The 26,791-nt window shown below is 28.6% G+C and overlaps 3 protein-coding genes across 7 annotated transcripts; 1 reads left to right on the top strand and 2 right to left on the bottom strand.

Annotated features, from left to right (window-relative positions):
- Positions 1 to 245: 245 nt before the first annotated feature.
- On the bottom strand, positions 246 to 9,198 carry Zw (glucose-6-phosphate 1-dehydrogenase Zw). Of its 2 annotated transcripts, none has more exons than XM_083109239.1 (7): positions 9,058 to 9,198; positions 2,966 to 3,090; positions 2,201 to 2,565; positions 1,420 to 2,018; positions 1,144 to 1,349; positions 847 to 1,007; positions 246 to 771 (listed from the first exon to the last, which is right to left on the bottom strand). In XM_083109239.1, exons 1-7 carry the CDS (start codon positions 9,077 to 9,079, stop codon positions 672 to 674), a joined length of 1,578 nt encoding a protein of 525 aa, XP_082965365.1. In that variant the 5' UTR covers positions 9,080 to 9,198; the 3' UTR covers positions 246 to 671. The 2 variants fall into 2 exon arrangements, with proteins under 2 accessions (XP_082965365.1, XP_082965366.1); XM_083109240.1 differs by lacking the exon at positions 9,058 to 9,198 and adding an exon at positions 5,126 to 5,276.
- A 110-nt stretch (positions 9,199 to 9,308) lies between these two features.
- LOC145977342 (uncharacterized) lies at positions 9,309 to 12,835 on the bottom strand. 3 transcript variants are annotated; one of them, XM_083109241.1, is made up of 8 exons: positions 12,352 to 12,835; positions 12,081 to 12,267; positions 11,873 to 12,001; positions 11,590 to 11,775; positions 11,222 to 11,489; positions 10,948 to 11,137; positions 9,747 to 10,875; positions 9,350 to 9,488 (listed from the first exon to the last, which is right to left on the bottom strand). In XM_083109241.1, exons 1-7 carry the CDS (start codon positions 12,449 to 12,451, stop codon positions 10,790 to 10,792), a joined length of 1,146 nt encoding a protein of 381 aa, XP_082965367.1. In that variant the 5' UTR covers positions 12,452 to 12,835; the 3' UTR covers positions 9,350 to 9,488; positions 9,747 to 10,789. The 3 variants fall into 3 exon arrangements, with proteins under 3 accessions (XP_082965369.1, XP_082965367.1, XP_082965368.1); XM_083109242.1 differs by lacking the exon at positions 9,747 to 10,875 and having other exon boundaries at positions 9,364 to 9,488; XM_083109243.1 differs by lacking the exons at positions 9,747 to 10,875; positions 10,948 to 11,137 and having other exon boundaries at positions 9,309 to 9,488.
- On the top strand, positions 9,772 to 10,693 carry LOC145977343 (uncharacterized). 2 transcript variants are annotated; one of them, XM_083109245.1, is made up of 3 exons: positions 9,772 to 9,877; positions 10,056 to 10,186; positions 10,341 to 10,693. In XM_083109245.1, the coding sequence occupies exons 2-3, from the start codon at positions 10,060 to 10,062 to the stop codon at positions 10,571 to 10,573; spliced, it is 360 nt and encodes a 119-aa protein (XP_082965371.1). In that variant the 5' UTR covers positions 9,772 to 9,877; positions 10,056 to 10,059; the 3' UTR covers positions 10,574 to 10,693. The 2 variants fall into 2 exon arrangements, with proteins under 2 accessions (XP_082965371.1, XP_082965372.1); XM_083109246.1 differs by having other exon boundaries at positions 9,803 to 9,916.
- Positions 12,836 to 26,791: the final 13,956 nt, after the last annotated feature.

The raw sequence follows: 26,791 nt of genomic DNA on the forward strand, positions 1-26,791 counted from the left end.
ATCATGATATCAATTTATATTTATGTATTCATATAATTGGGTTTATATAAGAGAAAGCTGAATAACAGAATTATATAATAAGTTACAAAATTTAGTGTGTTGTAAAAGATGCAAGATAATTTGCTACTGCTTACCTTTGTAGTACACTTTAAGTAAAATTTTTTCATAAGTATGTACATGTGTGGCAATTCAACTTTCTCTTGTTTATTTATAATTATATAGTTACATAATCTCACACACAAATCTCTATGTATAATCTCGCTGTATAATTTATTATAAAGAAATTTGTACACAAATATGTCACATTTGTATGTTATATCACACATGTTTTACAATTATCAAGATTTAATAAAACTGATCTAAATAGATTAATTGAATACATTTCCTTGCAAAATTCTAAGAAATATTTTTACCTTAATTGGAAATTGTCTCTAAACTGAAATCATGATGAAATTGTATGTAAAAACTTCACACATGCAGATAAAAATCGGATATAGAAATACATGTAAATATAGAAATATATCTAAAATTATAAAAACAGCATGTATATAACGATCTCAAAATTTTTGGAATGCAGAAGTTTTTGAAAATTGTGCATCTTTAGTAAATCTTAAGTAAATCTTCATAGATTTTTTAAAATTTGTACTTGCATAATATATAATGATTATGTATCACAGTGTCACGGGTTTTACCCATTTGTATGAACCATAGTAAACGAAATTATTTCTTTTTGCCATGTCGTCCGCTTCCTTGGGTCCCCGAGACCCATATCTAAAATTTTAAGTGAACAATCATACATTTTGCGATACATATACATATAAGATATACATATTTTGTAATACGTACTTATATGAAACGGGCTGAATTTTCTCGTTTTCGATTCGATGAAGTAATGGTGTAAATATTCGCCACGCTTCCTGCAATTCATCATTTCGTACGAAATGCATTTGCGAACCACAAAAAACATCTAAGATCAATCTTTCATAAGCGTCCGGTAATTTTAAACCCTGAAAAATAAAATGTAACATTTGTTTATGAAACATGTATTTGTACTCTGAGTGTGATATATTATTACTAAATATCTTTTCTCCGATTTTAATATTAATAATGTTAAATTCTCTTCATGAATGACGTATTATTTACCTTGTATCTATAACCATAAGTAAAATCTAATTCTGTTTCTTCCATATCGAATGTGATACCAGGGGACTTCGTCATCATTTTAATGTATACAGCTTCACCTGGCTGTACTCTTATCACCATTTCGTTTCTCTTCGGCTTCCCATCAAAAATATCACCTGGTACGTCGTGATATTGTATTCTAACTTCTGCTTTCCGTTCATTTAAAGCTAAAATATCGTGCAATAATTAGAAGAGAAAAAATAACTACTTGCCGAGAAATAGATTTTCTCATCTTACCTTTTCCACATCTGAGAATGAACGGAACTCCATCCCATCTTTCATTATTTATTTTTAGTACTGCTAAAGCGAAAGTTGGTGTATTAGAACCTGCTGGTACCGTGTGATCATCCAAGTAACCTAAATGTGCTTCTGGATCCTCAGCATCCGGATCTCCGACATATTGACCGAGAACCACATTCTCAAGCTGTAGTTCCTTAATGCATTTCAAAACTTTTACCTTCTCATTTCTAATATCGTCTGGATGACAAGATGCAGGTTTCTCCATGGCTACTAGGGACAAAATCTGCAGCAGATGATTCTGCATCACATCTCTGATGATGCCGAACTCATCGAAATAGCCGCCTCTACCCTGAGTACCAAATGGTTCCTTGAAGGTGATCTGCACCGAAGCTATATTGTCCCGGTTCCATGACGGATTAAACACCCTATTTCCGAATCTCAGTGTCATCAGATTTTGTACCATCTCTTTACCGAGGTAATGATCGATACGATAAATCTGCTCCTCGCTGAACAGAGACGCCAAATTTTCAGAGAGCTTCTGTGACGAGATTGCGTCATGACCAAACGGTTTCTCGATTATTATTCTTGTCCATCCTCTAAAATTTTAATATATAATGCATTTTTCGTAATAAAACTTGAAAGATATTTTTGAATAATTAATGAAATAAATTAATGATTTCAGAAATGTTTTTCAAGTATTTGTTTTTCTTTTAATTTTTTAATATACTTCAATCATTAATTACTTTATTCCTCGCAAATTTCAAGTTTTTATGCTTACTTATTTCCCATGCAGGTAAGTCGAAGGCGTAGTGTAACACTTTCGAATACACTCGGTGGCAGTGCCAAGTAAAACAGCCTATGTGCAACTTGTCCTTGTTCATATTTTTGCAATTCACGATTTAATAGCTCGAAGTCATCTCGCTTATCGTATACACCAGTAACGTAATGATTCAGTTTCCAAAATTCCTCATACTTTTCCTCTTCGTTTGACTTCACTTTCATATACGGATGACACTTTTCACGCAATTGCTGTACCGTCAATTTGCTTCTAGCATAGCCAATGAAGGTGGTGGGTTTCGGCAGAAGATTGTTTCGAAAAAGCCACCACAGAGTTGGATAGATTTTCTTCTTAGCAAGATCACCCTTTTTATCATCAAAATCAACATATAATATTAAATTAAAATTCGGACATGAAATGAAAGAAATATAAAATGCAAAAGAAATTAATTATCTGCTTATTATAATGTATATGTACTTCTAATATGTAAATATAATGTTAAAAAAGATAATTCAAAACCTATTTTAATATTGTTTGTTTTAAGAACAAACACGATTGTTAAAAAATTTATTTCAAAACATTCACAATTAAATCGTAAAAGTAAAATTATACGTGTATCAAAATGATGATATGTATTACGATAAATAATCTTAAACAAATATGAAAGATAAATTATTTACTTTCACGATTGCAATTAATTGTGCCATATCTTATTACTTTTTATTTATATATATCTTATATATTTTTTTGAAACTAAACACTCACAGATGCTCCGAAAGTAACAAACAGATGCGGAATTAACCTGTCGAAGTGAGTTCCTTCCAAGTGATCCATTTCTTCCGATGTCAAGGATTGCCTGATATATTGCAGGCTCTCCTCCGTTGATGTCTCTATATTACATATTTATTTAGTTATAACACATTATATTTGTACATTGCGCTATTTTTATATATTATTTTTATTTAGCGTTCCATATCTTAAAAAATTTTGATAAAAGAAAAACAGCAGAATTAATTAATTTCTCGTATGTATTTTAGATGTGAATATAAATAATAACAATGCACACGTTTTGTAGGTGAACGTACAATTGTAAATGCTATGAGTTACGCAACAATTAATGAATCCGTTATTGAATCTAAAAAAGTTTGCATTTAAAACACAAGCTTTATTTAGTTTCTTGTTTTTCTCTTTGTAAAAGCAAATTATATGTAAAACACTATCATACGCTGTATATAATTGTAACTACTTAAGTACTTCATTATCGAATGTATTTATAGAAAAAAGGAGAAAGAAATACGTATATATAGAGCATAATCTTTAATACCTAGTGTTCCACGGAAAGTTATTAAAATTAATTAATTTGTCATGTTTAAACGCAGATAAAGAGCAGAGAAATATTTTCCAATAAAGGACATTTGGCAGCTTTATCTATAAATTTACATACTAAAGACAATCGGAAATAGTTTTATCATCTAATAAATTTCTAAAAAAAAAATGTCAACAATTTTAATGTCATAGCATATTCTTGAACTAAATCAATTTCGGAAATTGTAAAAAATTTTTAAGGATATTTTCGATATCCTGCTCATCGTCAGAATTGAAACAGATATCAAGTTTCTTTTATAATTAATGAGGTATAAAAAAATATTACATAAAGTAGTATAAGTAGTATAAGTAGTTTTTTACAGTTTTCAACTCTTCCAAAATATATTACATATAGATTAAGATTAAGATTCATTAAGATTAGAAGATATTTTATTTTCTCTGCTCTCTATATACGTTTAAAAATGACAGCTGATTAATTTCAGCAATTTTCTGTGGGACACCTTGTATATCGGTCAATTATTCGAAACATAGTATTATTTTATGAAATATTATATATATATATATATATATATATATATATATATATATATATATATATTATATTATTATACTGAATTTTTAATACAGACGATATTTTTATACAAAATTCAACTAATTAATACAATTATTTAAAATCGTTATCGACTAAAATTATCATTGCATACTTTATATTATTATTCATTTTATTATTACATAAACCTTAAATATTCATGAAGCGACGTAATCACTATTCATTGCATTTTTTCATTTACAATTTCCCGGTCGTACGACAATCATAATGACTACGTCATATACATTAAATATCAATGTCACTGTTTCGACTATATATACATGTAATATTTAATATTATATATAATCAAAATAGTGACATTGACATATTATACGAAATAAATAATGATTATATATAAGATTCATTCAATGAAATTACAGAGATATTTCACGGCAGGAAATTAAATGATGCACGAAAAGATATTTATTATGTATAAATTTCTTATGTTTTTCACGCAAAAAATTTATATATTACTCTTTTTCACTGAGCATTTTAACACATTAAATTTTTCTCTTTTAAAGACAATACATAGAATTTTAATTTTTCACAAACATTTAGCACTTTAACACTGCCCAACACGTTTTTTAAAAACTTGGAATCTTGTTATTTTTCATATTTATACTTTACAAGTAATTTTTTATATATGTATCACTTACATATTGTGTATCATTTACATTTTTAATAGTCATGTGATCTTTTATATCCAAGTAAAGGTAAAAATAAATTAAAAATGAAAAGAGTTATTCTCTTGACATGTAATATATTTTATCAGTTTTTACTATCTACTATTTACAAAAAAAGAAAAAAAATTGTTAAATTTTTGCTGTGTGTGAGTAATATAATTAATAGTGAGAAGTAAATAAGATGAGATTCGATATATACATATATATAGTAATATAATACTGCACTGAAATAATATCCACATTTCTTATTAAAATAGTATTTTGAATTCAAAATTTTTTAATCGCGCAAGAATATGACACGTAGCATAATTTCATATTCCAACTTACTTAAAATACTCATGGTTTACGAGTAAGTTACACAGAAAACAAACTAAAAGATACTGTGATTGACTATCTTGCCGATCTCTCTCGACAATCTTGTCGTTTCACTAGCAGAACTTCGACTAAATGTCGGATAAGCCTGAAACGTATGCCACATGCCAGCAGGAAAACGTAAACGCTTACGAGGCAATTATGAATGATTCGTGACGACAGATCAACTGATCACGTAATTATTATCCATAAATGAAATGTTTTCAATTTCTTCATTATTTCAAGGTCATATTTATATCAATGTAGTGCAAATAACCTTTAACTTTAACAAATTACTCTATCATCCTCCAGAATTAAATGCTTAGTTTAGCAAGGATAAACAACCAATATAATAACATAATAAAAATATAATATATTGACTTTTTTGCATATATCCAACAATTTCCAAGTACATATACAAGTTAAATGAGTTTTGTATTAAGTCATAATTATAAAGCATTCCGTTTACGTAATGGAATGATAAGTTCTTTTATCAACAAATCTGATTATGTGATAGACCATTATCTGACGCGAAATTTTTATTAGTATTGAAATAATTTTACAATTAAAAGTCGCGAATAATAAATAAATATTTGCACACACACAAATGTAATAATATATTGATGAATATAATAGATATTGCATGATGATCGAATCTTGTTCCTGTGCAAATTACAATATATACGTATATATAATGTAGTGTTAAATTTAAACAAATCTCCTCTGCAATTTGTGCAAATACTATTTCTTCATAAATAGAAAGGCGCTAATGATTGCTGAAATCACATTGACGGATGTAAGTCAACGAAATACCTGTCTACGAGCTACTCTAAGCATTGCAAAATGGGAAGATTGTCACGTGAAATTGCAACAACAAATTACATGAAAATGTAATAGAATGCAGGAAATGAAACCTTACAGATCATGCAGACGTAGATTGCTTATAAGAGTTGTGTTAAATAGTAAGATGTCTTCAATCATAAAATAGCTATGTGAAATAAAGACTCGAAATATTTGTATGAATTGTCAGTATTAATGATATTAGCAGAGTTAGTTATTTATAACATCTTGATAAATATTTTATGATATCTTATAATGAAATATAAAGTTAATGTGTATTAAGACATGTATTTCACGTAATACATATATGAAAATATTTTATTTTATATTGTCTCAAGAGTATATTTTTAGAGCATTAATTCAATTGACATTAATAGCTCAATTGACATTAATAGTTAACTAATTCAATTGACATTAATAGTTAACTAATTGCTCTAACATAATTATTTTATTTTTGCTATACATGCATAAACGATAAACGCTAAGAGAAAGAAACGAAACATATAAACGTATAAATGCATACGTAGATATACACGCACATTACATTGTGATAACGATGATTGGCAAATCAACTGCTAAGACTGCCAACTGTTAAGAATGCCAACGAATGCAGCTCTTGAATTGTATATATGACCACAATGTAATAAGTTTTCTTGTGCTTTTATTTTTGTGATTCGACGAATTGATTGTAATTAATTTTATTATCATGTGAGCTTAATTTATTCGATTTTTTGTAATTAGGGCTTCAACAAAATTTCTAACACGATCAATACTTAATATGTAATACTTCATACTAAATTATTTAATTATGAGAAGCAAATTTTACAAAAAATTAAATTTTATTTGCTTTCATTTATCTTTTTTAATCAAGTTAATATAAAGTAAGATAATATAAAGTAAGGTAATATAAAAACTAACACTATTCTATCTATCGAAAGGGCGAAAAGAAATCGATCAATCAATTGAAAAAGGTCAGGTACATTAATTTCAATTTACTAAAGCTAAAAAATTTCGTGGCAATAAATTTGTTAAAATCTTGACATTTACGAAAATTTTGATATTCGTGGCCATTTTTTGCTGTTATAGCAAATGTCAGCATTGACGAAATGCAATCAGATTTTTTACTTATATATGATTCATACATATCATTGTCACATTTTTAAATAAAATTTTATTTAAAAAAAGTTACTACGATTTTATATATATTATATATTTTTATATATTTTATTATATAAATTTGAATTTTTTATGTTTTTTGAAAAAATAAATTATTTTCAAATAAGCATTATATTCTTGATTGCAATAATGTGTTTTGTTCACTTAACATGTTTGCATGTAACGAATAAAAACCGAAATAACGATTTTGAAATATTGACAAAGTACGAGACAATTTTGAAATTTAAATTCTTAACATTCACACATTTGAAATGCATATAAAACAATGGAACAATTGTATTGATGTAAAATATTATGTATGCATATATTGCATTTTGTGTAAAAACGCAAATATTTAATATATTGTTATACATATAATACGACACCATAAATGACGGACAATTGGAAACATAATTAGACTTGTGCAATATTGTTTCTTATACGTGCCTCTGGCATTAAAAATTAATGTCATAAACCTACTTTTCAAACTGACCTGGAATGAATTGTACTTGCAACTGCGAAATATTAGTAAATAAAGTTATGTCAAAATTCAGGAAGAGCAATCGAGCAATTCACGATTTCGAGATATCTTCGAGTTCAACAACAGTTCAACAAAAAAATTTTTGTAATTTTCTTTTTATCAGATTTAACTTTTCATTCGCAATATAACTTTCAAAATTTTTAATTATTCTTAAGCTTAATTCTTTTATGATTCGAGAGAATGGTGTTATAATTCTTTAAAAATATTTAAAATTTTTGTTATTAATCGTCAAAGCAATAATAATATTATAAGTATTTAATAATAATGATAACTATTTATATTTTACATTAAACTATTTATATTTTACATTAAACTATTTATATTTTACATTAAAATTTTCATGATAAGAAATAATTCATATTTAAAAATTAAATGATTCATATATACATTAGTAAACTTAAAATTATTTTAATAAATTTAAAATTATTATTAATTTAATCCAAAAAGAATTAAATTTTGATATATTTCTCCATATTTATTGTCACATTTTCATTGATGAAATTGTCGCATTCGACTCTCATAATAATCTTTAAAAAAGTGATAAGGCTAGAATTAGATCTATTATCTATAATAGATTAATTGTTGAACTGCGTAAAATTATTGAAAATATTATGTATATTTCACAGTAATAAACAAGTATATATCTTATGATTGCTTTATCGTGCAAACGGAATTTTTCATGATACGAGAAATCGCCCAAAAAAAAATGATAAAAATACATCATACGATGTTATCGTTAAGTTTACATTCGCATAATGTGTACGACGTCGCATTTTAATCTCAAGAACACAAGTCCTCTTTCAATTTAATTTTATCTATGACTCAGCGCACTTTTTGACCTTGAAATGGAATGTATTATCTTCATGAAATCTGTAAAATCGTTTACCCCATAAAGTCATTTATTATTTATAATAAATCTGCAAATTTTAATAGCAACAAAAGTTTGCGTTTTGTCCTTTCTTTGTTTCTATATAATAAGAGTCCAATTATATAGGGGTATTAATAATATTTAACCGATAATTGTGACACGCACACACATTATATATATATATGTGAGTGTGTGTGTATGTATTTAGTTAAAATATGACAAAATATGTTAAAATATATATTTAGTATAAATATGAATTTCTGTATGTATGGATCTGTTCTTTTTAGCTGCACTGCTACACTAGTGCAATAAGTTAGAAAGAGACAAACATACTTTCTTTCACTCTAACCAATTGCACTAGTGCAGCAGTGCAGCTAAAAAGAACAGGCCCTATATTTGTCCGTTACTATAAAAACGCAACAAGATATACTTTTCTACATTTGATCAAACGGTCTTTTTATCGTATCTTAAAAAGATTGATGCAATTTTTGAAATAAAACTTACTTCTTTTGCATTGTTCTGCCATTCTTGATCCACATGAAATGTATCACTGCCAGATGATGTTTCCTTCTCTTCTATTCTTTTCAACACGTATATCTCTGCTTTCTCACACGTGACCTTGCCGCCAAAATTACACTGTCATGTGCAGTTTTGAGGTTAAACGCTACAGCTATCCGATATTAATCTCCCACAAAATAAACAATATTTTTCACGTCCTCTAAAATCTCTCAACTCCTGCACAATCTTTCAAGAAGTCACTCTTGTTTATTTTGATCAGTGTAGCGATTCGTGTTTATTTTGATCAGTGTAGCGATTCGTGAATCTTTCTCCGATTTTTTTATCACAACGATAAAGCCACGTTTGATTCTACCTGTTTTATAACACGATATATTCTCCACGATTTTATCCCATGTAAAATCCGTTCTTTTATTGCTCTATAAATTTGAAATACAATAAATGCTACTTACTCTTTGAAAAAGGAATACATTATAAAAATAATGTACAAATACTAAATCTATTCTAAATTCAAACTTTGCGTGTACTGTAACATAATAATTATAACTTTATATGTATTGTATATGCGTTCTAATTTTTTTACGTTTTATATTGGAAAAAAAAAAAGTCCGAGAAAACAAGATAAAGTTTAACTAATTAAATTTCTTTTTTGATTGGAAATAAAATAGTAAAGTTACTTTGAGTATTTAGATAATAGTGCCATCTGTACAGCACACGTGAAGTATTCTGGAAACCGATTACTACCGACTAAAACCGATTATAACCGAAGTGCAATCGTTGCAGCAGATGATTTTTACGAGTAACGAATGTACATAAACATTTGTTTATTATCGAAATTATATTACTAGTAATTTTATAGTTTTTACACATTATTATAAAAAACCATGACATATTCAATGATTTACAATTTTGTGAAAATTTTGTAACCTTACTTTTATAACTTGTATACATATACAAAGATTTCATAATTTTATATTATTTTATAGAAAAATGAAATTGACATCAATATTTTTCCGTACCGCTCGAGCACCCCAAAATGAGAACAAAGTACCTTTTAAGGCAATGCTACCATTAAAACTAAGAGATCGTGTATCCCCAAAAAATCAAAGTGTAGCAGGTTTGTTTCTTCATAAAAAATCAATTTCATAATTATTAAATTACTCTATTTTACTTTACACAATGTAGTTAATGATAATGTTATTTACTACAGTTGACAAATTATTTATAGTATTTCATAAAACTATAAATTTTTATTTTATATTTTATTTTAGATCGTGGATGTTTGCAAGAGTTATTTCTGCTTTTAACATGCCTTGAAGAAAACGAGTATGAAAACAAAAGATGTGTTCCCCAATTTAAAGTATTGGAACAGTGTTACAATACCCATCAGAAAAATATAAGGCATACAAAAATTGAACAGGAACAAGAAGTACCTGTACCTAACAGTAAGAATTTGACACATAAACAAATCACGTATTTTTTACGAAGATATCCAACAGTATAGTTTCTCATTTTAACACATTATATACACTATAAAAAGTTTATAATAGGTGTATAATATAAATGCAAAAAATGTTCTTGTAAATACATTTATCAAAATATATGACTATATATTATCATTCAATTATTTAACTATATATTATCATTCAATCATTTACACTATAAATTATTATTATGCGATAAAAATTATTTTCTTGATGAAATCTTTTTAGTAAGACAATTACTTAATATTTTTAATGTCAGTGATACCTTCTTGTTTACTAGAAACAGCATGTAAACGCCTTAATGTAAGTCGTTTGGAATAACCTAAATGTAATAGTCTATTATGTAATTCTATTTAGATTTATATTATAAAATTATTACATATGAAGCACTTACGAATTGGCTCAATATTATTGGAGACAGCTACTGTCTTTTGTATCACATTCAACTGTTGTTCAATTCTTTGTAAAGTCTTACAATTTTCCAAATGTTTGTCTTTGTAATAATAATATGTACAGATTAATGTTATGGCACAAAGTATTAAGGCAATTTTTCTATACAACCATGTTGTACTTAACAATTGGGCCTGTAATAGTATCATAGCACTCTTCTAATGAAAAAATTTATTCTAAAACTGTATTTATTATCTTATATTACCTTATGACATTACCTTATTATCTGGAGATTGAGGTACAGTTCTATTGTAATATTGAACTAATATCCTTTCAATCACTATGTTTAAACTCAAGATGCTAAAAAGTGTAACTCTCGCGTCAACTGTTCTTCTAGAAGAACTGAATAATGCACAGAGAATACAGCTAACAGTATAAAATATAATAGATTGAAACCAAGACACTTCTCCAATAATCCAATTTTGAAAAGTGCGTATGTAAGAAAATATTTCATAAAGCAACTCTTTTTGGTCTTTGGCGGATTCTCTAAATTTTAATCAAGATTTTGAAGATTAAGATTTATTACTTAATCTTTATTATCTATATTATAAACTTATTTGAAATCTAACACTATATTGTTACTTACTTGAAATCTAACACCATATTGTTAACTGTCTCAGATGAAGTCTTTAATACAGTCCCAAGTTCTTTACCGTGATCTAAAAGTTTATTTTGAATACGTAAACCTTCCTTTTGACTATTCAATATTACACCTTGCATTTGTGATGCTTCCAGTAATTGATCTTTCATTCGTGAAGATACTTGAAATAATCTGAATTCATATATATATATATATATGAGTTTTTTTTACATTTAATAATACATAGTAAAAATATATACAAAATATTTGTTAAATAAGATATATTTACAAATTTATAGTATTATCAATCTCAGATTGCCAAGCTTCATGGTTCAAAAAGAAACAGATATGAGTTGCATGAATGTAGAATTCATTGTAAACATTGAATGCTCGATCTCCCATTTCATTAATGCACTTTCTGCAAAATAAATATTTTAGCAATTAACATATGATTAAAAATAATATAGAAAATTCATTAACAATAAAAAATGTTTTACCGACGCTCATCTTCCAACTGACTAAGATGACAGTCATAAGTTATGTGGCCAGAATCTTCTAAGAAACAATTCGCTAAACGCAAAGCAAGAAGAGAATGTTCATAATCATTTAATTTGTCGCAGCTATCTTGTAATGTTTGGAGTGCCGTGTGCCAGCATTTTCCATGTTGTGGTAATGATGATTTTGCTAAGAAAAAGCCTTCTTGTTATATAATGATTATTAATGATTTCTCATTATATATTAATTCTTACTTTTCCTTTAACTTCTTACCTTTTATTAAAGAATACTCTTTTTCTCCTAAATTTTTTAGAATTGTGTTGCCATTATTAGCTAATATTTCATGAATAAATAAGAATAAGAGCCATATCATCTTGAAAATATATAATTGTCAGAATTAGTAAATTTTTTCTATTATCCAAGTGACATATCGAAATATACAAATGCTTTTCTGTCATTAAAGTTATGTATATTTCATCAATTGTATGAAATACATCTTTCCACAGGTGAGTGGAAAATAACAATTGGACAAATCAAAAATAAAATTAATTACACAATACTCTATTTGTTAAATATTAAACTTATGCAATTATTTTTACTTTGTGAACTGTTTGCAATTGATACGCAATATTATTTTACATATTTATACTGATAATTATTTAAAGTTACATTAATTCATTTTAAATCAATCCTTTCAATAAAAAATGATAAATGAATTCTAATTTAATTGAAATTGGAAGAAATGAATTTTAAACAAATCAACTTGTAACAGACAGCTCCATTTTGGCGCGATTCTACGTAAATGATTACATTAGGTTTGTTCTTTATTGCTGAACTTCCTGCACTAGCGTATACTAGTGGCACCAGAGAAAAGACTGATGGCGGTTTCGAGTGGTCTGAAGAATGTATGGTTACATTCTTCAGAAGAATGACTGTGATTGGTCAATAACGTCTAGTAAACTACCCCGGGTCGGGTCAAACGGTCAAACCCGACCACTCGAAAACGCCATAAGAGGTGTCATGGCCTGCTTTTAGGTGATCCCTGAAAGCGATACTCCCTCTATGGATTGAAAACGTGGACATGAACTACAAACCCAATGTCTATGAATATTCTCAGAGGGTAATATATAAAGTGCACAGTTTCTGGTTTTGTTCCGTGCTATGTGCACGAAATGCCGGTAGCACCAGTGCTGTATAACAAGATACTTATGTATGTAAATTGATAGTAAATAAATTATTCAATCGCGAAGTATACTGTAATATTCAAAGATGAAATAAATATTTTTCTTTATTCATTGTCATATTTATATCTTTTTACAAAACAGAAGATGCCTGCTGTGGGATAAAAACATTTTTAATCGTGTTTCTATAAATCTTCTTAATTAGCAGTAAACTGATCTTTGATATTTATCAATCATTTTTTTTAATTATTTAAAAATTTAATTATTAATACATGTATAGAAATTGTCAAATTAATCACTGATCGACTTCTTCTGAAGTTTTTATAATTAAGATTCGAAAAATATAGATGTTGCAAAATATTTTAAGTCTCTTCCTCTATATAAAATATAAAGAATTCATATGTTCCATTTTAATATAGCTAACATTATTTTTATATATTTTTATTATAATTTTCATACCAACATAATATTTTTATGCATAATATTTTTATGCTAAATACATATTACAAAATATATGACAAAATATAATACAAATTTAATATAAAATATAATTCGAAATTTAATACAAAATAATTATTATATGGAATAAATTATTACACGAAAATGTCCAAAATATACGTATAATATAAAATTTACTAAAAATTTTTACATAGTCCAGACGAGACTGATCAGCGAAGATTAATTACGCGACATTTATTATTAATAATAGATATGCAATAATAGAATTTAATAAGTTTTATATAACGTAAATAATCGTGATCAAAAGAATCATTAATAAAATTATTGATCGTTTCTTCGATTGTAAAAGAAAGTATTTGCATTACTGGCGCATTTTGTATAGATTATCAAAGGAAATATTCAAAATGAAAAGATAGAATAAACTTCGAAATCAATAATTAAATTACTAAATAATTCGCGATTTAAAATTCGCGAGAAAACGCGACGAATAAATAAATCGACAATAATCGGAATATTCGCGATTGGGAGATACGCATAATTTTTATAATATGATAATCGAAACTATCAATAGACACGCGTGCGATATAATTATTATCACACAAATGATGACAGACGAAGATATTTTGGCTAACATTTGTGATCCGTATTGTTTATGAACAAAAAATTCACTGTCCGATTTATTTGCGATTAATACGCGACTTTATACGAATTTCACGAATAAGATGAAATGAGCTCTATAAGCTTTAAAATATAATTAAAAATAGCGTTGTGGTCACGTTTAATAGAAAATAACGGAACGAATGATTTTCAAAGTCCCTCTAATAATCGATGTAATAGTAGAGTTTAATAAGATTTAAATAATGTAAAGAATCACGTTTAAAACAGTCATTAATATAATTATCGATCGTCTTTTAAATTATAGAAGAAAATATTTGCACTACCAGCATTTTGCACGAACTATCAAAAACAATATTCGAAGACGTGGAAAGATAAATAAAGCTTCAATGTATAAATCAACGATTAAATTATAAGATAAATCGCGATTTAAAATTCCCGAGAAAACGCGACGAATAAATAAATCGATAATATTCGGGATATCTGATTGTGATATGTATACCTTTTATAATATAATAATCGACGCGCCTCAATGAACATTATAATCGCGCGCGATATAATTATCACATAAATGCGAAGATATTTTGACAGACAATTTGATGACTGTAATATTTACGAATACAGTACTCACTGTCCGAGTCAATTGCGAATCTTTATAAGATAAATCGCGACTCGAATTCACGAGAAAACGCGACGAATAAATAAGTCGATAATATGCGGAATATTTGATCGCGATACGTGTAATTTTTATAATATAATAATCTAAGCTCTCAATAGACACATGCGCTATATAATTATTATCACGTAAATATAGAATATCGAAAATATTTCGACAAACACTTAAGGTCTGTAATGTTTGTGAATATGCAATTCACCGACCGATTTACTTGCGAATTTTTATAAGATAAATCACGATTTAAAATACACGATAAAATGCGACGAATAAATAAATCGATAATATTCAGAATATTCAATTGTAGATACGCGAGTGACATACCGATAATCCGATAAAAAGAGAAGCGATCTCAAAAATGGAGAACGATTAACATCTTGTTTCTACATCAGATTTCGCAAGATCAATCTGCGAAGAAAAGTTAAGTGATCCATTGAACGTCGGGAACTTCACTGTAGGAGGGAACGAATCCTGGATCTTCCGGACTATTCCCGATAGCAATGATTTCAGTAATAAATCAACGACAATTATCCCTCGTCATTATTTTTAATTCACGAAATTGATATGCATATCAGAAAACATGTTCTTCCATTATTAAAAAATATATTTCTTTATTGAAAATTAAATGGATATAACGACCTTTTTTATTGACATGTGATTACGAACGATTATATTTATAAATAATAAAATACATGCATTATTGGAGTATGTGTTAAATGTGCGAACACATAATTTGGGGTACCGTTCGCGCGCGCGAGACGAATCGAACCCGATAGCAGCAAGATTTAAAAAATTTCAATACAAACAGTGTGCAAAATAAAATAAATCAAATAATTTTAAACAATTAATTCTGGATTAATTCTCTAGATTCTTATTCTTATAACGTTTAAATTAATAATTTCTTTTCTTTTAATCAATATCTTGCTGATATAGGAGTACCCATTCGATTTGTCTCGAAATTTTTAAGTATTCGCACATTTTATGTAACATTCATGTATAATTTCGCTTATATATATATATATAACATTATTAAAAATTATAAAAATATTTTGGATACGTGAATTTGTGCATGTATTTTATTATACATATATATAAAATGGTATATACCTAAAAACTAATATTTCAAAATGGCGATGGATGTCCAATACCTGCAAATAGTTTCTTAAAAGAAACTAAAAATTAATGTTAATATCCCCAGCACCTAAAAATAATTTTTCAAAAGAGACAAATTATATTAATTAAAAATATATTCGTTCGTAATCATTTTTATCAAAAAATTTATACAAATTAATTACAATATGAAATTACTTGAAAAATTAAAATTTATACACAACGCTATATCCATATTTAATCTACTATTAAATCTTTCTGGCATTATATATATAGACAATAATAATACCAAACCTAATAATGATAGAACATTTTTAATGAAGAAAAGAAAAGATACATTTCTCTCATCTAAATATATATTATTTAAATTAATTCGACGTTAAAGAAACGTATCGTCGTTGAATTACTACCGAAATCATTGCTTTCGGAAATTGCCAGGAAAACCTGGGATTAGTTCCTTCAATCTTACAATAAAAATTCCCAATTCTCAACAGGGCACCGAACTAGACGTCGCGAATGGATCTCACAAAAACCGGTGAGAAATAATTTTCCATAATGAAAATCGTTTCGACTCCTCGGCGGTACGAGCCACGCAACTTTCATTAATGTTTATTTAACGGAAAGAACAATGATAACTCTTTTATTAAAACGACAATCTCGTCTAAGAACGCGAAAAAGAACGCGAGAAAAACACGGTGTTTTCGCAACGGTAATTTATTAATTTATTTATGAATATTTTCCGATACGAAAAAAAAAATTCGTAAATACAAATATAATTGAAAAAACAAATTATTACATTCATAATAATTAACTCGCGATTCTATAATATCGAAGGTGATCGTTAAATTTTGTAAAGCTAATATTTAATCGTTGACTTATCACATCGAATCTTCACTCTCTTATTCGACATTTCTTTATATTTAATTAGCAATATTTAGGAATATTATCTGACGAGAGGGACAGCGATAAAATTCTTCTGTTAAAATGATAATCTTGTATAAGGACGCAAAGAGAACGCGGAAAGAACACGGTATTTTCGCAATCATAATTTAATAATTTATTTTAAGAATATTCAGTTCCGCGCGATATGGAATTCATAAATAAATAAAGCTAACGGAAAGCATATCATTAAATTTATAATAATTGACTCGCGATTCTGTAACGAAGGCGTCCGTCAAATTTTATAATGCTTATATTTAATCATTAATTAGCATCGAATTTTTACATTTTATATAAAAATTTTCTGAATTTATTAATGACTCTTTGACATGAAAATACAAACAGTTACTCTTTTATGAATATTCCAAAAATATATACTACAGAAACAAATACTTTAATTTAATGAATTACTATTATGTTAATTACTATTATGTAATCATTATACGTATACTTTCGATAATTTTTCGTGTAATTTACATAAGAATTTACAATCGTAAATACAATTTCATATAATATAATTAAAGTCATAATTGTATTGTATTTTACAATTAAAATATCAATGTTAGATTATAATTAAAATACAATTATAACTATTTATAATTTACAATTTACAATTTACAAATTTATGATGCTATCAATATCAAATAATAATATTCCATTTCTTCAAATATTTAATAACATCGATATAATAATTTGATATTGATAGCATTAACATTTGGATTTAATATTATATTTGATTTAATACACATATATTTTTAAGTTTTAAAATAAAATATAACATGTTAAGATTTCTTAAACATTAATAATTATGCAATTTCTTTAATATTTCTGAAGATAATTTTGATAATTTAAATTTCACTTTTAAAACATTTTTATTTTTAAAACATGTTATATTTATTTTTACAACGTTTTTAAAAATAAATTCAACTTAATGAAAATAGTTTTTATTTACCCCTAGGATTATTGGAATATTAAAAGAAAGAATGAATCTTACTTAATAGCCCTAACAACTCTACTATTAAAGGATTCTAATAATTTTAATAGCTCTAACAATCCTACTATTATAGAATTCTAATGATCTTAAGAGCCCTAACAACCCTAATATTAATAAAAGAATTCTAATGATTTTACTTAATAGCCTTAACAACCCTACTTCCTGATTAACTAAAATTATTCGAGATTTCAGGAACCTATCTCTAGTCATCACCTCACCTAATCATGTATATATTTTAGACACGTGCCCTAACCGCGTGCCCTAACCGTACTCTTCAGGCCAGTTGAACCTACCTTTCGTTGATCCTGGCCACTTTCTTTCTCGATCTCTAATCAGAGATCGAAGAAGGAGATAATTACTCCTTCTTTTGCCGGATAATTACCGGCAAAAGAGCGTGAAATATTTACGCTCATTTAGTAACGATCGTTCGATTTCACGATCGTTCATTAAATATTTGAATATAACTTTATTTTAACTCAAATAAAGCCAAATTACTACAAATTCCTATAAATTATATTTTATAATAAAATATAAAATTAATGTGTGTATTTATCATATTACAAATTATTTAATTAATTAATCATTTGGCTTTATATTAAGTTAAAGTAAAGTTTAAAAACAATATCTACAAACAAATTCTACGATGGATGAGCTATGAGCAATTAGAAGATAAGTGCGTATTATAAGAGTAAATTAGCATCAAAAATTGATAAAATTGATAATTGTTAATGTGTGTCCTTTATTTAATAAATTAGACAAAATCTTTACAAAAAATCTTTTCTTGATCTCTTCTCTTTTTAATTAATATTTCAATATATTTTCGCAATAGATGTAAAGCATAAGTTCGAAAGAACTTATTAAAATTATTTAATTTAATTTAATTAATTTAATTTAATTATTTTATTTAATTTATTTAATTTAATCCATCCTAGGTCATCCATTTTAAGGCAATGGATTTATCTACAATCTACAATCTACATCTACATCTGCAATCTCTACGAATCCGTTACCTTAAAGTTAAATAAAAGTTTTTTTCACTCACCGGCACTGATGCGCAACAGCGGAGTTGTTGTTATCGAAGCTAGTTGTCTGTAACATACAAATATAAAATTCATTTATAATAATGCTCACAAAATGCAATTAATATTTAAAAAAAATTTTATCGCGCGGAATTTTATATCCGATGTATAAAATAATAAGCAGATAAACACGTATGAAAAAATTTTATAAATTTTTGAAATTGTTTTTTAAATAGAAAGTTTTATAAAAATCTTTCTCTCTAATTTTCTTTTTAATTCATTTAAATAATAAGATCGAATTATTGTTCGTTTATAACGATTTATAACAATTGATATACAAATAATAGATACTCACCATCAGGTTGCTCCGCCGATGCAAGATGCCTCTCCCAGGCCTCCTCCTCCTCTCATGTGGTTGACGTGCGATACTTTTAACGACACTCCCGCACTCACGAGCGATATTTTTATATCGCTATCTTCGCTATTTTACGCGCGATACTGGACGGCACTCCCGCACTATTTCGGTACGATTAAAAATTTGATCGCGCGATGTATATATTTAATATATATATATACTTTCAACGACACTCCCGGTTTCGGTACGAGCGAAAATCCCATTTCACTTACGAGAATTAGCTTCAAGTCAACAGGTCGGGAATGCAACGATACAACGAGCAAGGACTAAGCCCAAACCGGAAAGAAGACGAAACGATTGACGGAAATAGAGGAAAATGAAGTTCACCAACTCTTTTTCGCGCATAATTATCCTATCTCGTATCGAACCTGGACCCGCTAAGCACGATTTCAGGTGCTCCGCCCGGACATATTATGCCTCCCGCGGTTGCTATATGCTACACCAGGCTAGTAGACGGCAAAAGAAGAGGATACCCACATTTTTTAAATGCTAACATTCAGCAATTTAAAAAATGGGGAGGCAACCCCTTTTACCGAGCGAAAATCGTGCCTAGGGGAATCCACTCGACTCCTCGGCAGGGTTAACACACGCAGTGCGTGTGGCTGTAGACGAGCAAAGAGAAGGGACTCATTGACGACCATTCCGAGCAATCGATCGAGTTCTAACTAATTCGGGCCGAATCACTTGACGAAGCACGAAGCAAGAGTGTACGTTGCATAGCAACGTGTGCAAACTCGAAATCCCAGTTAGTTGGCATCGGAAGTAGAGACTCGTGACAATAACTGAAATTGGGATTTTATATGAAAAAGTCCAAAAGTTCCGCGAAAACGCGACAACGCGAGAATACTACAACGCGAAAACGCGGTAACGAAGCGCTTGCCGTCCGCGGCACATTGACGGCACCGACGACGCGAAAGGGTACTTAGCTTCCCATTCAGGCACCTTAAGATTTATCATAAATAGAAAAATTTAAAATAAACCTCAAGGCACCATCCAAGTACTAAGCCCTCCCACCACGACAAGGTGTACCCCATGGGAGAGTTATATTATATATAATTTTATATATAATATAATACATAATTTGAAATTTATTTTGTAATACAGTACATAAATTTAAATTCGCAAATATAAACGATAAATAAAAATATAAAAAATAAAAGAAAATCTATTATATAAAGCAATGTTCAAAATAATTGATTTTAAAACTAATTATTGCGCGCAATTAATTTTTACTTTTAAATAGATATCTTTTAATGTTATAAATCGCGTAATTACAAAATAATTTATATTTCTTATAGATATAAACTTTTAAAAATATGATAAATAAAAAAATTTCTATATTTTTATATATGAAATATTTAAATAAATATATTAATATGAAATGTTTTATAAAATATAAGAAGTATCTGAAAATATTAATTAATAAAAAATTTTATAAATGTTTTAATTATTTTAAAATAAAATGGAATATTTTTTATAAGTATATGTATCATATATGTTACAATTTAAAATCACTATTGAATCACTATCAAAGAAATAAAATGAAACGTGAAATATGTATATTTTGAATATATACTAATGATAAATAATTTATATATTATTGCGTCCGCGGAACGATATATATCGAATGCGCGCGACACAATCGGCATACGCTGACGTTCGTGCACAAGAATTTTAAACCGCGAGTAACATACAAGAATTCAGAATAATCGTGAAACGGATCACAAATAAACGCGCGTCCGCACAGCTTAACAGCTAAACCCAGACTCTCTAACAGTCGTTGTTTATAACAACATCTTGACAACGCGCGCGGAAACGATCTTCTTCGAAAGAATTCAACGGATGACGAATACATTCAGCGGGACGGGACGCGGGGACGCAACAATATAATAAATAATGAATGTGATAAATAATTTATATTAATAACTTACATCATATCTCATTGGTCCATCCATTTCCAAAACCTCCTTTCTTCTTTTGCTTTCTTCACTATTTCCTCGTGGCACTTCAATCCTCGTTGCACTGATTTAAATCCCTCGTTGCACTTACACTCATTCACGAAAAGTTCCTCGTTGCACTTGCAATTGTGTTCAGAGAAAGAATTTGATAATATATGATACGTCTCACATCACTACTTCACTGCTCAAGAGCCACTGAGCGAATGATCGTAAGTCAGAAACATTACCGCGGTACTGTTTATATCGCCAAGGTTGACTACGTATAGAATGAATTTGATAATATGTGAAACGTCTCTCACGTCACTACTCTAGGTCACTGTGCGAATGATAATAAAGCCGTGTAACATATTAACAATAGCGCGATACTGTTTATCAAGGTCGAACACGGTGTTATTGATAATTCTCTCGCTGCCGAAATATTTTCTGTAATATAAAATATTTGCGCGAGGAATATTAAATTATAGAAGTATTTTAATTTATTGATTAAGATTAATTGATTATTTATTAAACTATTCATCATGAAGTCTTATGTCATGCTAATTATTTGCATCTATAATTCGATTGTTTTATTTCGTGTTCTCTCACAATCCCCCCCCCCCCCCCCAAATTATATTTAGATTGTCAAGTAGAATGATAAAGTAACACGGATGGAATATATTTGTGACTTTAAGTATTACAATAATAATTATTGTCCGTAAAGATTGCAAACATCGATGTGATTATTTAATATGTTGGATTCCTATCACATTAAATCGATTCTCGATTAAATTGTATATTGTTTAATTAACCAATCTCGTGTAAAGGTCATGTTGCTCTCTTATGATATAATAAGCGTATATAAGTTTCGTATGATTATTTCGCGATTGAGTCTCGTGCAAAATGCGCCACGTATTCGATTAATCATAATTAAATCGTGTTTTCGTGAGTGAGTGAATGCCACAAGAGGAAATAACGAAAAATACGTAAGAGAGGAAAAGGAAATCTGGAAAAGCATCAGATGTAACGTACGGAGTAAAACGAAGTAACACGAAGTAAAACATTTGAATTATATATGCAAATAATTAGCATAACGAAAGGCTCCGTGAATTGTTTAATAAATAATCAATTTTAATCAGTAAATTAAAATACTTTCATAATTTAATATTCCGCGTTAATGTACATTTTATAATATATAAAATATTTCGGCAACGAATTATCGATAACGCGGCGTTCGACTTTGGCAATATAAAATATAAACAGTAGCGTCCTATACATTACCGCTTTGTTATCATTCGCACAGTGACTCTGGAGTAATAAAGTAGTGGTGAGAAACGCTTCGTATATTGTAATTTTCTTACTAAACACGATTACGATTAGTATCGAAACATAATTTACTATAAATATTAATAAAAATTAATTAAATAAAAATTAATTAGCGACATGAAACAGTATCGCAACGATAAATCTTTATCGAATCGCAATCATTCATCATTGCGAATAAAAATTGAAACATGGGATATATAAAAGGAGATAAGAGAATTAATTATGTTATGATATCGATCATTAATGCTTATTATAATATTCCTTTAACAATATTAGAATTAACTATATTGCGACCAATGCTTTAAATTTTCTCAATCCTTGTTAATTAAACACACAATTTAATCGAGAATCAATTAAATTATTAGAATCCATAATATTAAATAATCACTTCGATCGTTGCGGACAATAATTATTATTTTAATATTTAGTGTCAAATGTATTTCATCCGTGTTACTTTATCGTTCTACTTGACAATCTAAATATAATTTGGGGGACGATTACGAGAAAACACGAAGTAAAACAAACGAATTATAGATGCAAATAATTAGCATAACGAAAGGCTCCGTGAATTGTTTAATAAATAATCAATTTTAATCAATAAATTAAAATACTTTCATAATTTAATATTCCGCGTTAATGTATATTTTATAATATATAAAATATTTCAGCAACGAATTGTCGATAACACGGTGTTCGACTTTGGCAATTTAAAATATAAACAGTAGCGTCCTATACGTTACCGCTCTGTTATCATTCGCACGGTGACTCTGGAGTAATAAAGTAGTGGTGAGAATCGCTCCGTATATTGTAATTTTTTTACTAAACACGATTACGATTAGTATCGAAACACAATTTACTATAAATATTAATAAAAAGTAATTAATTAAAAATTAATTAGCGACATGAAACAGTATCGCAACGATAAATCTTTATCGAATCGCAATCATTCATTGCTGCGAATAAAAATTGAAATATGGGATACGTAAAAGGGGATAAGAGAATTAATTATGTTATGATATCGATCATAGATGCTTATTATAATATTTCTTTAACAATATTAAAATTAACTATATTTCGACCAATGCTTTAAATATTCTCCTTGTTAATTAAATCCTTGTTAATTGAACAATAGTTATGTATCACAACATGTAATTATTTTAATCTTTTACTCTTACGATACATTAATACGTTAGATATATGAGATACATTAATATGTTAAAATATTTCAACATTGAATTAACAACAACATAGTATCCGACATAAACAGTACCGCCTTAATGATTTTGTTTTACGGTCTTGTTATCCAAATTTAAATTTATATACTATATTACAAAATAAATTTCAAATTATGTATTATATTATATATAAAATTATATATAACATAACTCTCCCATGGGGTACACCTTGTCGCGGTGGGAGGGCTTAGTACTTGGATGGTACCTTGAGATTTATCTTAAATTTTTCTATTTGTGATAAATCTTATGGTGCCTGAAAGGGAAGCTAAGTACCCTTTCGCGTCGTCGGTGCCGTCAACGTTCCGCGGACGGCTGCGCTTCGTAACCGCGTTTTCGCGTTGTAGTATTCTCGCGTTATCGCGTTTTCGCGTTTTCAAAATCCCAATTTCGTTTTTGTCAACGAGTCTCTCCTTCCGACGCCAACTAACTGGGATGTTTCATCGAGTCGTTGCTTTGCGACGTACTCGCGCCTTGTGCGTCGCGGCACTTGGTGATGCCGGCCGCGCAGAACGTATGTCCAGTACAAAATGTACATGGGCGCGCGGGTTCGAGCTTCGCGCTCGATCGGCTTAGTGATGGACACGCTCTGCTTCGTCAATTGATTTGGCCCGAATCGGTTAGAACTCGATCGATTGTTCGGAATGGTCGTTAATGAGTCCCTTCTCTTTGCTCGTCTACAGCCATACGCCCAGCGTGTGTTAACCCTGTCGAGACTCTGTCGAGTGGATTCCCCTAGGCACGATTTTCGCTCGGTAAAAGGGGTTGCCTCCCCATTTTCTAAATTGCTGAATGTTAGCATTTAAAAAATGTGGGTATCCTCTTCTTTTACCGTCTACCAGCCTTGTGTACTGCGCTAGTGATATAGCATCCGTGCGGGTCACTTGAAATCGTGCTTAGCGGGTCCAGGTTCGATACGAGATAGGATAATTATGCGCGAAAAAGAGCTGGTGAACTTCATTTTCCTCTATTTCGTCAATCGTTTCGTCTTCTTTCCGGTTCGGGCCTAATCTTTGCTCGTTGTACCGTTGCATTCCCGACCTCTTGGCTCGAAGTTGATTCTCGTGAAATGAAATGGGATTTTCGTTCGTACCGAAACCAGGAGTGTCGTACCAAGTATATATATATTAAATATATACATCGCGCGACCAAATTTTTAATTGTACCGAATTAGTGCGGGAGTGCCGTTTAGTATCGCGTGTAAAATAGCGGAAATAGCGATATAAAAATATCGCTCGTGAGTGCGGGAGTGCCGTTAAAAGTATCGCTCGTCAACAACATGAGAGGAGGAGGAGGCCTGGGAGAGGCATCTTGCATCGCCGGAGCAACCTGATGGTGAGTATCTATTATTTGTATATCAATTGTTATAAATCGATATAAACGAACAATAATTCGATCTTATTATTTAAATGAATTAAAGAGAAAATTAGAGAGAAAGATTTTTATAAAAGTCATATAAAACTTTCTATTTATAAAACAATTTCAAAAATTTATAAAATTTTTCCACACGTGTTTATATCTGCTTATTATTTTACACATCGAATATAAAATTCCGTGCGATAAAAATTTTTTGAAATATTGATTGCATTTTGTGAACATTAATATAAATGAATTTTATATTTATATGTTACAGACAACGTAGCTTCGAAAACAACAACTCCGCTGTTGCGCATCAGTGCCGGTGAATGAGAAAAACTTTTATTTAACTTTAAGGTAACGGATTCGTAAAGATTGTAGATGTAGATGTAGATTGTAGATTGTAGATTGTAGATTGTAGATTGTAGATTGTAGATTGTAGATTGTAGATTGTAGATTGTAGATTGTAGTAAATCCGTTATCATAAAATGGATGAGCTAGGATAGATTAAATTAAATAACTTTTAATAAATTCTTTCGAAATGCTTTGCATCTATTGCGAAAATATATTGAAGTATTAATCAAAAAAAGAGAATCAAACCCGACCACTCGAAAACACCATAAGAGGTGTCATGGCCTGCTTTTAGGTGATCCCTGAAAGCGATACTCCCTCTATGGACATTGAAAACGTGGACATGAACTACAAACCCAATGTCTATGAATATTCTCAGAGGGTAATATATAATGTGCACAGTTTCTGGTTTTGTTCCGTGCAATGTGCACGAAATGCCGGTAGCACCAGTGCTGTATAACAAGATACTTATGTATGTAAATTGATAGTAAATAAATTATTCAATCGCGAAAGATACTGTAATATTCAAAGATGAAATAAATATTTTTCTTTATTCATTGTCATATTTATATCTTTTTATTTACAAAACAGAAGATGCCTGCTGTGGGATAAAAACATTTTTAATCGTATTTCTATAAATCTTCTTAATTAGCAGTAAACTGGTCTTTGATATTTATCAATCATTTTTTTTAATTATTTAAAAATTTAATTATTAATACATGTATAGAATTTGTCAAATTAATCACTGATCGACTTCTCCTGAAGTTTTTATAATTAAGACTCGAAAAATATAGATGTTGCAAAATATTTTAAGTCTCTTCCTTTATATAAAATATAAAGAATTCATATGTTCCATTTTAATATAACTAACATTATTTTTATATATTTTTATTATAATTTTCATACCAACATAATATTTTTATGCATAATATTTTTATGCTAAATACATATTACAAAATATATGACAAAATATAATACAAATTTAATATAAAATATAATTCGAAATTTAATACAAAATAATTATTACATGGAATAATTTATTACACGAAAATGTCCAAAATATACGTATAATATAAAATTTACTAAAAATTTTTACATAGTCCAGACGA

The sequence above is a fragment of the Camponotus vicinus genome, unplaced genomic scaffold, assembly GCF_025532165.1.
Source record: "Camponotus vicinus isolate PSW18456_S1 unplaced genomic scaffold, iyCamVici1.0 SCAF_9, whole genome shotgun sequence".
Lineage (NCBI taxonomy): Eukaryota > Metazoa > Arthropoda > Insecta > Hymenoptera > Formicidae > Camponotus > Camponotus vicinus.